This window comes from Emys orbicularis, chromosome 1, assembly GCF_028017835.1.
Source record: "Emys orbicularis isolate rEmyOrb1 chromosome 1, rEmyOrb1.hap1, whole genome shotgun sequence".
Classification (NCBI taxonomy): Eukaryota; Metazoa; Chordata; order Testudines; family Emydidae; genus Emys; species Emys orbicularis.
The window spans coordinates 95,197,519-95,210,071 of NC_088683.1; the positions used below are offsets into that span (position 1 = coordinate 95,197,519).

At 45.3% G+C, this 12,553-nt stretch overlaps 1 protein-coding gene across 1 annotated transcript; it reads right to left on the reverse strand.

The window, feature by feature from the left end:
* Positions 1–3,344: 3,344 nt before the first annotated feature.
* PHETA2 (PH domain containing endocytic trafficking adaptor 2) lies at positions 3,345–4,154 on the reverse strand. The gene has a single exon (XM_065423687.1). The coding sequence runs from the start codon at positions 4,152–4,154 to the stop codon at positions 3,345–3,347; it is 810 nt and encodes a 269-aa protein (XP_065279759.1).
* Between the last annotated feature and the right edge of the window lie 8,399 nt (positions 4,155–12,553).

Sequence of the window (12,553 nt, forward strand, 5' to 3'; positions counted from 1 at the left end):
GATCCCCTGCCTCAAGGAGCACTTGCCTTTGCTCAACCAGCAGAGAAAACTAACTACACATGAGCAGATCTTTGCACAGACCCAAATGTGATTTTTTTTAAAGACACCAGGTGCCAATACCTACTATGGAACTGAGGTGGGAAAGGGATGAGGAAAACACTAAATCAGTGCATCTAAAGTCATGCTGCACCATAACCAAATGAAGTCACAACAACATTTGTAGGGCAGGCACAAATATCACTCAATGTTTTAGTTTCTGATCATTAATAAGCAAAATTATCCCAAACACAGACACTGGTATCCTGCCCCTGGTTCACAGGACTTAGGGATATAAAGACCAAAAAAATCATTAGAAAAACACTGGATGCTTGAAGATAACACTGTGGGTCACACTCCAAGATAACTATTTAGCGCACACACTAGCTATGAAGCCAGATAGCGTGAAAACTATGTAATGGGATAGGCAAAATAAAAATATTAAAATAAAGCTTTTAGCAGTATTACTAACACTACTTAGTCTTATTAAAACGAGAAGAATCTTAAAAATCAAACAGACTTAAATCAATTATACTATTCCAATTTCAGCTCCACCAGCAAAACTGGCTTGATTACTTATTTTCTCTTTCAGTCATTTTTACTTCTTGGTTCTCAGGCACCAGCAAAGTGCTGGTGTCTTTGGGTTTCCAACAGTGACAGGGAAAGCTTCACCTTCCAAATACAGCTGCTTTTGATGGACTTTAAAAAGTCTCAAAAATATTTCTCTCCATATTAACTTTTATAAACACTTTCTGCATCCCCAACCCCAACCAAAAAACCCCAGGACAAAACAGAAATTGGAGTCTGCACTAGTTAGCAGTGTCCCCTTTAACTCATGAATGCAGTAGATATGATACAGGGAAAGGGGTGGGGATTTCAGCCAAAGAATGCTTTAAAGAAACCGAAATGCAGCAGTGAATAAGAGATAAAAATATTGTTCACAGTTCAAAGTCACGCCATTTGGGATTTTCAAAGGCACAAAGTGCAGTTAGACACCTGAAGCATTGGAAGCGTGACTCCCTTTGTGCCTTTGGAAATTTCTCCTGCACATTGTGAAGAACAAGGCTGAATGCTTCAACCAGCCAAGAAGTGCACCAGTAGCCACAAGCCGGAGACGCTCATTGCTCTCACAGTATGGTTCATTAATGGTACATGTAATTTAAAACATTGTTTAAAAATTCTTTGGCTGGTAGCAGGGGTCTGCGCAACGTGTTCTGCTCTGAAACAAAGTTCTTAGTAAGAGGATAAAAGGAAAGAGTAGAAAAATTATAAATACTATCTCTGCATTATTTGCCACCAGCTTTTTACACAGTCCCTGGACTATTTGCTCTCCTTGTCCATGTATCTTTATCCCCCCGAAGCCCAACTGCCTTTTTAACAGCAATTTGTGGCCTAGCAGCCTCTCTCTCAACTCATTTTCATTTATTGAAGCTATGGACTTGATTCACCACTGAGTTAGTCCACGTCTGAGCTGGTGAAACTCCACTGAGATCAGCAGCGACATAAAACCAGAGGGACACACTGGTGAATCTCTCTTCATCCCAAATGCCTCTCTTCATGCCCCTCCCTCTCTGCCCCATCCCTACAGAGTGCACAATTATCTTTATCCGTCCTCCACTGATTTTCTCCTCCCCTTCCACGTTGTATGCGTGTGTTCCAGTGATGAGGCCCCACTTTTGGGAGGAGGATCTCAGCTACAATATCATCAGAAAAATCCAGCCAAAATGTGGCTCTGGACAATTAGTGTCCTCAGCCATACCCCAAGAACTGTGACCATGTACCACATACAACACTTTGCACAACAACGCACTGTACTGAGGTTAACAACAGAAGCCTTTGGGAGGTAGAGAAGTATTATTATCCCCATTTTACAGAAGGGGAGACTGAGGTTAATTGACTTGGCCAAGGCCACACAGCATATCAGTGCTAGAGCGAGATTAGAATTTGGGAGTTCTGGTCTCCTGACCTTTGGTTCAGTCCAGAATTTGCTGCCTCTCTGGGAGTTTTAATTCCAAGCTCACATTCAGAGAGGGAAATATATAAGTTTGTGGGGTCTCTGCAAGTCTGACTGATGGGTTTAGCAGGGTTTGGTTTGGGGTTTTTTTGGTACCTATGAAAGTGACAGGTGGTGCGCACCCAAGTATCACCATGCCCCTACCCCTCACTGCATCCCCTTATCCTCCATAAATACTACGGCACCTAAAATACACTTGTAGATATGCTAATTCTATAATATGCAATGAGATGGACATTGACCCACAGATCCCTGCACCCCCCACCTCTGTCAAGAATTTCTTGGGGGAGGGGCAGTTGGTACCACAGACTTGTGTAAATAATTACTGGTTATTGAGTCACACCTGCCCTCATGCTTGATACAACCATATGATCCAGAATCCTTTGGTGGCCTTTTATGTTTCTTCTCTTTAGCCAACCCATACTATAATGCATTACTGGATATACTGTATAAGAATCTGATCCTAGTTTTGAAGGCTGGGAGTCCTATATCCATAAATCTGAGCCCATTCAAATCAGATAGACTGAGACTGGGGTAAAGCACCATCAGGGACCGAGTAAGGTGAAATATGGCCCATGGACCAGCCAAAACAATGGGGCCCCAAATCTGCTTGAGTCCAGGCCAGTGAGTAGTGTGAGAGGTACAAACCTTCAGGTACTCTTCAGAGCAAAGGGCCCAGTTCAGCCACTCTGTTCAATCCAGTCTTAATTCACCACCGATTACTCTGGGGTTCAGAAGGAATGTGAGGGTGACATAAGAAGCCATTTTCTAAAAGCTAATAGGCAATAGATGCTCCTTACCTCTAACCTAAGCAAACATTCAGCTGCTGGTGATAAATCGTAACGGATTACTCAAAGAAGGCTTACCAGTAAAAAAACACACCACTCCATCCACTACTCCAGATTGGTAGGGAATAAAAACAGCCACCTGAACAGAAGCAGAGTGATGACCATTTTGTGTATGCAAGTCTGGTCACACACACCCCCCACCCCACCCAATCTGTATCCCAGATTCAAAATATAGAGTTCCTGACATTTTACAGCCGTGCTGCAATATTCCTCAGGGGAACATACACTGTCTGAGGCCCCAGAGGTGAAAATGAGGTCTTGGGAAGATCTGTGTTTCTCCTAGATCCCACACTCACCCACCCACCCAGCATGCAATGATTCCAGAAAGGAAGGAGAGAAAACATTGTCGCGTATTTGGCTATTTTCCTGGATGGGAGAGAGGTCACCAAGCACCACGATAGTGTCAAAATGGGCTTGGTGTCACTCCATGCCTTGCCTTCCCCAGTTCACAGTTCCCCACTCCTCTGGCTCTCCAGCCACTCCCTCCTTATCTCCGCAATCTCCTGACCATACCAGTTGTGTAGCTTGGAGAAACAGGCTGTCTCTGGAGACACGGGGCTTTCCTGCCCAGTCAAAGAGAGGCCAGTGGCGAGTGCTCCGCCTCCACTGCCAGCTGCCAAGCGCCGGCGAGGAGGCAGGGGCGGGGGTTTGGAACACCCCCCATCGTGGTCAGAGCAGGAGGCCCCTGCAGGGATGTAACCACTGCCCCATGTGGAGTAACCGTTCTCCAAGATGGGAGGCTGTTCCTGGACAAGCGCCATAGCAGGATTGGACAAATGCCTTTTTCTGCCAGATGACGACTTCCTTGGAGATTTGTGGCAGGCAGCCAAACTCTTACGGGCATCCTCCAGCTGCTTCTCCAGCTCTCTCACCACCAAACGCATGTAGTCAAAGCTGGCTCGCGAAAGCGCCTTCACCCATCCCTCCATTGCGGCCTGGCAGTCGGCCACCAGCACGTAGGCCTTGGCGCCAGCGTCATCAAAGCGGATGGCAAAGGCAAACTCCTCGGCAGCCTCGCACAGTTCCACGGTGCAGCCCTCCAGCACAACAAGCCCGAGAGGATCCCGGCTCTCACGATCTTCAAAATAGAACAGCAGGTTGCCCTTGAGGATGAACCAGCGACGGTGGTAGGAAGTGGTGTGGTGGTGGTGGTGGTGGTGGTGGTGCCGCTCGACACGCTTGTGGAGGAAGCCGGCATGGTCTGTCGGAGAGTCACATGTGGCATAATGCACCACACTTCGCTCATTCAGCTTCATCGTCCTGGCAGGGCAAAGACAGAGGTGGCCAGGGAGCCAGTTCAGTGCAAGGAACAACTCCTGCTTTGGAACAGACTATTAAGCCAGTTAGTGCAGTGTCCAATCTTCTCAAGTAGCAGCCACTGCTTAATATTGAAGAGGAAGGTGTAACACACACACACACACACACACACACACACACTGCACCACCTTACAAAGCAGTACTAGACCCTGGGAGAAACTTCATCCTGATTCCAGCAAATAATCATCATGATGTCTATTGTACAATGTTTAATACTAAGTGTTAGTGCAGATGTTGGGCCAGATCATCAACTAGCATAAAAGAAGCACAGCTCCTCTGAAGTCAGGGGAGCTGTGCCAGTTTACACCAGCTGAAGATCTGTGGCCTTTTATTCTGTTTTATTCAAACAAATGATTACTTCTTTACATTTTTGTGAATTTCACTATTTACTTCAATATCCTGCAGCAGTGAATTCCACAGATTAACTGTGTGTCACTTAAGAGGTATTTTCCCTTTATTCCTTTTACATCAGTTGTCTCTTAATGCCGCCGAATGCTCTCTTACTCTAGTATTATGGGACAGGATAAACAGAAGGTGTCTTTCAAACTGAGCAATGTCTGTTACCTCCCCTCTGCAGCAAATGCTTTCCCTGCCCTCCCACTTGTCACCTACAAGACCAGCAGCAGCCCTCGGCCCAGTCCCCTTCCTTCAATGCAATAGCCTAGCTTGCCCAGAATGTGGACAGGATCGGGGATGGGGGCAAGGAGATACCATACCTTACCAGCTATGATGGTCAGACTGCAGCTCACTGGCCTCTTCCCTGAACAGGCTCGGTCTTTGACAAGGGTCCACAGTGCTCCATCCTTCTGCTCCCCACGTCCAGTCAGAGGGAAGGTACCGAAGAGAGGGTCACAGAGACCAGGGTAGTTTGGAACTGAAACACAGGGTCACATCACTCAGATATATATTCCCCATCATAAAGTCAACAGAATGAACCTGAGCAGAGTTCACACTAATGGCAGGGCTGAGCACACGTTCAACAAGATTACCTGAACCACACTGTCAGGACCTGCCGAGCTCAGACACTCAGTCGCTGGGTGGAAAGGGAGTTCCAGTCTAGATAGAAACACTGAACTGGAGCCCAACCCAGCCTTGTGTGGCGCAATACTGCCGGTAGCTGATGGAAGAATGGATTTTAAACTGTTTTCCTTTGAAATATATTGTAACTCAGTTCTCAAGGCTGGAAATAGATTCTGTGGTTGATTCTGGATCCTGAACAGCTTTTTTTGTTTACAGAAGCATTTCCGTTTACCATCTGCAACCCTGTACTGTGCAATCCAACACACAGTATACAGTGGATCATACATAACAATGTTATGATGCAGTCCTTTTACTGTTCCAGCCTGCTGGCACGTGTTCTCCAGCTAAAATTTAGGACAAAGAAATGCACAAAACAGGATGAACTGGATTATAAACCATGACTTTCACCTCCACCCAATCAGCATTCAGGATTCTCCTCCTCCTACATTCCTGCCCTGTCAATTAGACTATAAAATCCCCCCTACCGCCAAATATTCCAAAGTGTTCCTCCCTAGGCTGTGCTCTTCAGGCAGGGACACAGGGCCCAATTCTCCTCTCACTTCAGTTGGAAGTGATTCCATTGACCAGTGTAAGTGAGAGGAGAATCAGGCCCTGGTTTTTCATGGATGTACGGACAGCACATAAATCGTGGGTGCCACTGGAATACATTAATACACAGTAAGTCTCCACTACCCTCCCGCAATGTCCTGAAACCCTCCATGTCACTTAGGCCTTGGCTACACTTGCAGCTGTACAGCGCTGTGAGGTAAACCTGTCTTCGTACAGCTGAGTAGGGAAAAGCGCTGCAGTCTGTCCACACTGCCAGCGCAGTGGCGTGGCCACACTTGTAACATTTGCAGCTGTGTTGGGAGCGGTGCATTATGGGCAGCTATCCCAGCATTCATGTGGCTGCAACGTGCTTTTCAAAACGTGGGGTGGGGTGGATTGTGACAGGGAGTGTGGGGGGAGAGAGAGTGCTTTTTGGAGCATGTCAGCTCTCTATTTTGCAAGTTCCGAACTCCTGGCCCCCTGCTCATTCATTTACTCACTCAAAGCAAGCTGCAAATTGTTTGCTTTTCTCTGTGGTAGGAGCTTTGAAACCGGCACTTCCGCATTCCTGCAGCCGGTCACAACAATGGAGAGGATTGGCCACTTGACAAGGTGATTAGTACAGCGCTGCAAGCGTTTACACTCACACCTGTGAGTCGTAGCCACTCCGCTGCAGCTGTTATTCCTCTCGGAGATGTAGAGTACCTGCAGCGGTGTATCCAGGGAGATACAGCCCTGCAAGTGCCCTGCCACTGTGGACGGGGAGTGAGTTACAGCGCTGTAACTTGCAAGTGTAGCCAAGGCCTCACTGTATATCTGAGAACTCTGGAAATAAACCCTGGGGATACCCCTTCACTGAATTCAGCATTTACTCCTGCTCTTGGATTTTGTACAAGGGACTTCTTTAGAGTATATCCCCACTCTTGCTCACAATACAGGCACCAAAATATTTCTGCATTTTCCTCAACCTCTGACCATTCACAAATCAACACCCTTAATTCTTCAAGGGTCCCTAGTCCCAACAGCAGAGAAGCGTTTATACAGAAGGATGAGCCATACAGGAAAAATCCCATATTGTGCAGGGATTTTGTTTTTATTTGTCTGCAAACGGCCTGGCACCTTTTTGCTGTTACATACACAAAAAGAACAATCATCTTGTTCGCATAAAGGATGTGGTTACCTCTGGGTGGCTGGTAGGAGCAGCCAATTTTCTAAGCCCATGATTCCAAATGCAACTGTGAAGACTCACAGAAAGGGAAGTTTTGCTGTTTCAATACTCTTTTCCCGGAGAAGTGAAAATCTAAAAGGAAGGTGGGGAGAGGGAGGATTTCCATGCACAAAAGGGAAGATAAATGTACAATAAATGTACAGCAAAGTACATACATTAGGCCAGATTCTCAGCTGGTATAAACTATCATAACTCCATTAAAGTCAATGGCGCTATGCCAGTTTATACCAGCTGAGGATCTGGCCTATTGGTTTTGTGCCTGTGTATTTATGTTAGTTGAGTTACACTGGTTTGATGCCAGTGAACGACAAAGAATCAGGTCCTCTGCTCTTAAAACAAGATTAATAATGAAAATAATCAACGATGGTGTACACATCACGTTGACGTCAAGGGCCTCAGAACTAGACTCTCTGGCTACAGGCTGGCGACCACCCACACAAAGCCGACAACTTTTAAAGATTCTAGAAAGAAAAATCAGAGCTTTGTTTGAAGCAGGCTGCAGACATGTGCTCAGAGCTCCAGCATAGAGCAAAGATACTGACAAGCTTTAAAAGGGACAATGTTTCAGAGTATGCTAAAGATGCCATGATTGGACTGCGATCTCTAAAAATTGGTCAAAATTCATCCACCATATAGTAAAATAATTCATGCATCAAACCTAATGTCTAAAAACCACACATTAAAAGATTGCAAAGTGCTCCCGTACTACCTTAATGGGGGCCACATAAGTACCCAAGATAGAAATATAGAACCCACAATCTTAATGACAACCAATCCGCACATGCAACCCAGCTACCAGTTCTTGCAGCACAGCCCACAAAGTGATCAACAGCAAACTAGTGCTCACTTCTGAGGACTCTACAATAAACAAGCTAGCGCACGCAGTCCCACTGTTCATAAACAGCCCCACAAACGACTGCCTTCAACCTATTGGAGAGACAAAGTGGGCGAGGTAATGTCTTTTATTGGACCCCCTTCTGTTGGTGAGAGAGACGTGCTTTTGAGCTTGCACAGAGAAGCTTGTCTCTCTCACCAACAGAAGTTGGTCCAATAAAAGACATTACCTCACCCACCTTGTCTCTCTAATACCCTGGACTGACACAACTACAACTACACAGCCTTCAGCCTAGTTGTTCCAAATGATCCTACGGTAACAAATTGTGACGCTGGCAGGCCAGGTGCCAGCTCTTGCCAAGGCTGCAGCCATTAGCTAAGAACTGACAAACTCATAGCTGGAGACCAGACCAGTTCATTTATGTGTTAGGTCTGGTCTACACTACAAACTTCTGTCTGTATAACTATGTTGCTCAGGAGTGTGGAAAATTCACACCCCTGAGTGACATAGTTATACCGACCTAATCCCCAGTGTAGACAGCGCTATGTTGATGGGAGGGCTTCTTCCATTGCCATAGCTACCACCTCTCTGGGATGTAGAGTATCTATGCCAACAGGAGAAGCTCTCCCGTCAGCATAGATAGTGTCTTCAACAAGTGCTACAGTGGCACAGCTGCACCCGTGCAGTGCTGTAACCATAGACAAGTCTTTAGTGTTGCTCAAAATAGGTATTAGTCTACTAAGAATGTATTTAGTGTTTAGACTCTATAGAATGTATGTAAATTGCTGTATGCATTAATTTTATCTGTAATGTCTCTATTCCAGGCTGTAAGGAAATGTGTAGGTTTTGCTTTGTAACTTTGAAAATGTTTGCTCTAAACTTGTGAACTCAGATGGGAAGAGTGTTTCCCTCCCCTCCCCCTGCCTGTCCAGAAGAACCATCAAAAATCAGATGGGCCATCAAGGAACATCACAATACAAAGGACTGGTGAATGGCCCTATTGCACCTTGGAAATGCTACATGCAAGAAAGCTTGTCTTATGGTCTTGGAGGCTGAATGAAGGAAATAAAATAAAGTCACAGGAAAATGTTCCATCTCTTTTCTATTTGAACTCTCACAAGGCCAGAGACACTAAACTGAAGTCAGAGATTCCAGGGTTTACCCTTGGGTGGATCTGCCCTGAAAGACATTTTGAATTGACAGATCTCTACAACTCTGTCACTCTTAGGATTTAGACTGCAATTCATTTATGTGCATGTTTGCTTGCTTTAACCTGTAAATAACGCTCTCATTTCTTTTTCCTAGTTTATAAACTTCTAGGTAGTTTATTACAGGATTGGCTACAGGCATTGTCTTTGTCTAGGGCACCAACTGATCTGGGGTAAGTGACTGGTCTTTGGGACTGGGAGCAACCTGAATATTTTGTGATTTTTAGTGTAACTCAGCTGTTCTCAACCAGGGGTCCAAGGCCCCCTGGAAGGCCCCGAGCACATTTCTGGAGGTCTGCAGGGCCGGCATTGGACTCTGGGGCCCAGGAAGAAAGCAGAAACCATGCTGCCCCAAGCCCCACCACCTGGGGCCGAAGGCGAAGCCTAGGCAGCTTCGGTGTGGGGCTATGAGCAATTGCCCTGCTTGCTACCCCCGAATGTAGTCCCTCACTTTTATATGCAGAAAAACAGTTTTTGTGGCTCAGGTTGGCAGTGGAGTTTTTCTAGAATGTTTGGGGGGGGGGGGGGGCAGGGTTCAGAAAGAAAAAGGTTGAGAACCCCTGGTGTAAGTGACCATTTATCACTAAGTCCAGCTTCCCTGGATGACAAGATAAACTGGAGAATCTAAGGGAACTGTCATCTGTGACTCCATGGTCAGACTGTTGCAGTGATCCAGGGATTCATATTTGTCACTGGCTTGGTGCAATCTAATTATAGAACCTACACCCAGTTTGGGCTATCTACCCTGTTTTGACAGTCTGCCCTGCCACTCCAGACGCCGTGACACAAACAACCGCCTACTACCCCAGCCCTCATGCCGCTGAAACAGATCATGGCATGCAGCCACCATGCTCACAAACATTCCTACAATAAAACAGAACCACAAGGAATTCCTATACTCACATAGAGCCCTCAGTGTGCAAAGCCCCAGCACTCCTGAGCATTCTTTCATAGTGTCTCCAATGCCTCATAGCCACCCTACAACAAACCAGTGTGTTCAGCCCCGCACTTCCAAACACACAAACCCTCACATACACTGCCAGTGCCCCGAATGCCCACTTCCCTCAAGTACCCCCATTGCACTCGGAGGTCACTGTACATTCCTCTCTGCTGTATACATTTCCCACTTTTCCTGCCTCTTTTCAAGGAGAGATTTTCGCAAACTAACTTGAGCCAGAGACCATCCTTTCTCCTAAAAGCTGTTCATTTCTAATTTCCCCTGCTGCTGTTGAAGAATTAGAGCCAGAATGAGACCTTTTCCTGCTACCGCTCTGCAACACAGCATAGATCCACAGTTTGTGCCACTGTGCAATCTGTAGCTATGATGACAACTGTAATGTCACAAATCTGTTATTCAGACACCACTGTGGGGTTAAGCACCTTAATGAGGAGAAAGCCGTCTGGTGTAAACACAGTTCTAGCTAATTAGAAGGTTAAAGTTAATTTAGTGCTAGCGAAAAGCACTGGATTTCCAGTGCAGGGGTTCATAGATTCTAAGGCCACAAGGGACAATTGTGATCTGACTCCTGTATAACACAGGCCAAAGAACTTCCCAAAATAATTCCTAGAGCAGATCTTTTAGAAAAACATCCAATTGTGATTTTAAAATCATCACTGATGGAGATTCCACCTTGGTAAATTATTCCAATGATTAATTACTCTCACTATTAAAAATGTACACCTTATTTCCAGTCTGAATGTGTCTAGCTTCAACTTCCAGCCATTGCATCATGTTATACTTTTTTCTGCTAGATTGAAGAGCTCCTTATTAAATATTTGTTCCCCATGTAGATACTTTTACACTGTAATCAAGTCTGTAATTCAAAAAGAATCTGAAGAGCAACTAACAAAAGACATGAAAACTAACACCAAATTTTTGTTTAAGTACATCAGAATCAGGAAGCCTATCAAACAATCAGTGGGGCCACAGGACGATCACCATGCTAAAGGAGAAGTTAAATCAGGGGTTCTCAAACCGGGGGTCAGGACCCCTCAGGGGGTCGCGAGCTGTCAACCTCCACCCCAAGCCCCGCTTTGCCTCCAGCATTTTTAATGGTGTTAAATATATAAAAAAGTGTTTTTAATTTATAAGGGGGGGGGTCGCACTAAGAGTCTTGCTATATGAAAGGGTCACCAGTAAAAAAGTTTGAGAGCCACTGAGCTAAATGAATTCTTTGCAACAGTCTTCACTGATTTACCCCTTCATGTAACACAAGAACCAGGGATCACCTGATGAAATTAATAGGCAGCAGGTTTAAAAGAAACAAAAGGAAGTACTTCTTCACATAATGCACTGTCAACCTGTGGAACTCATTGCCAGAGGATGTTGTGAAAACCAAAAGTATAACTGGGTCAAAAAAGAATTAGATAAGTTCATGGAGGATAGGTCTATCAATAGCTATTAGCTAAAATGGTTAGGGTCAAAACCTCATACTCTGGATGTCCCTAAGCTTCTGACTGCCAGAAGGTGAGATTGGAGAACGGGGGATGGATCATTTGATAATTACCCTGTTCTGTTCATTCTCTCTGAAGCATCTGGCACCAATCGCTGTTGGATGCAGGGCTAGATGGACTGTTGGTCTTACCCAGTATGGCCATTCTTTTGTTCTTAAGTCTCCCCTTAATCTTCTCTTTTTTAAACTAAATAGATTGAGCTTTTTGAGTCTGTCACTATAAGGCCTGTTTTCTAATCCTTTGCTCATTCTTGTGGTTCTTCTCTGAACCCTCTCTGATTTATCAACATCCTTCTTGAACTGTGGACACCAGAACTGGACACAGTATTCCAGCAGTGATTACACCAGTGCCAAATACAAAGGTAAAATAACCTCTCTGCTCCTCCTTCAGATTTGCTTCTTTATGTATCCCAGACTCACATTAGCTCTTTTGGCCACAGTGTCACACGGGGAACTCATGTTCAGCTGATTATCCATCACCACCCTCAAATCTTTTTCGGAGTCACTGTTTCCTGTAGGTATGGTCTATACCCTTTGTTCCTACTTGTATATGTAGCTTTTAGCTGTAATCAAATTCCTATTGTTTGCTTGCATGCAGTTTACCAAGTGATCTAGTTCTCTTCATTATTTGCGTCTATCCTGTTCTCTTGGAATCATAGAATATCAGGGTTGGAAGGGACCTCAGGAGATCATCTAGTCCAACCCCCTACTTAAAGCCAGACCAATCCCCAATAAATCACCCAACAGATTTTTGCCCCATATCCCTAAATGGCCCCCTCAAGGATTGAACTCACCACCCTGGGTTTAGCAGGCCAATGCTCAAACCACTGAGCTATCCTCCCTGCATCATTATTTGCTACTTCCACAATTTTTGAGTCATCTGCAAACTTTATCAGTGATGAGTTTATGTTTTCCAGGTCATTGATAAAGATATTAAATTACGTAGGGCAGCAGTTCTCAACCAGGGGCCCAGCGTACCCCAGAAGACCACGAGCAGGTTTCAGGGGATCAGCCAAGAAGGGCTGGTATTAGACTCTATGGGGCC

Coding starts and splice junctions, on each gene's coding strand:
- PHETA2 (XM_065423687.1), bottom strand. CDS start 4,154: ATGAAGCTGAATGAGCGAAGTGTGGTGCATTATGCCACATGTGACTCT.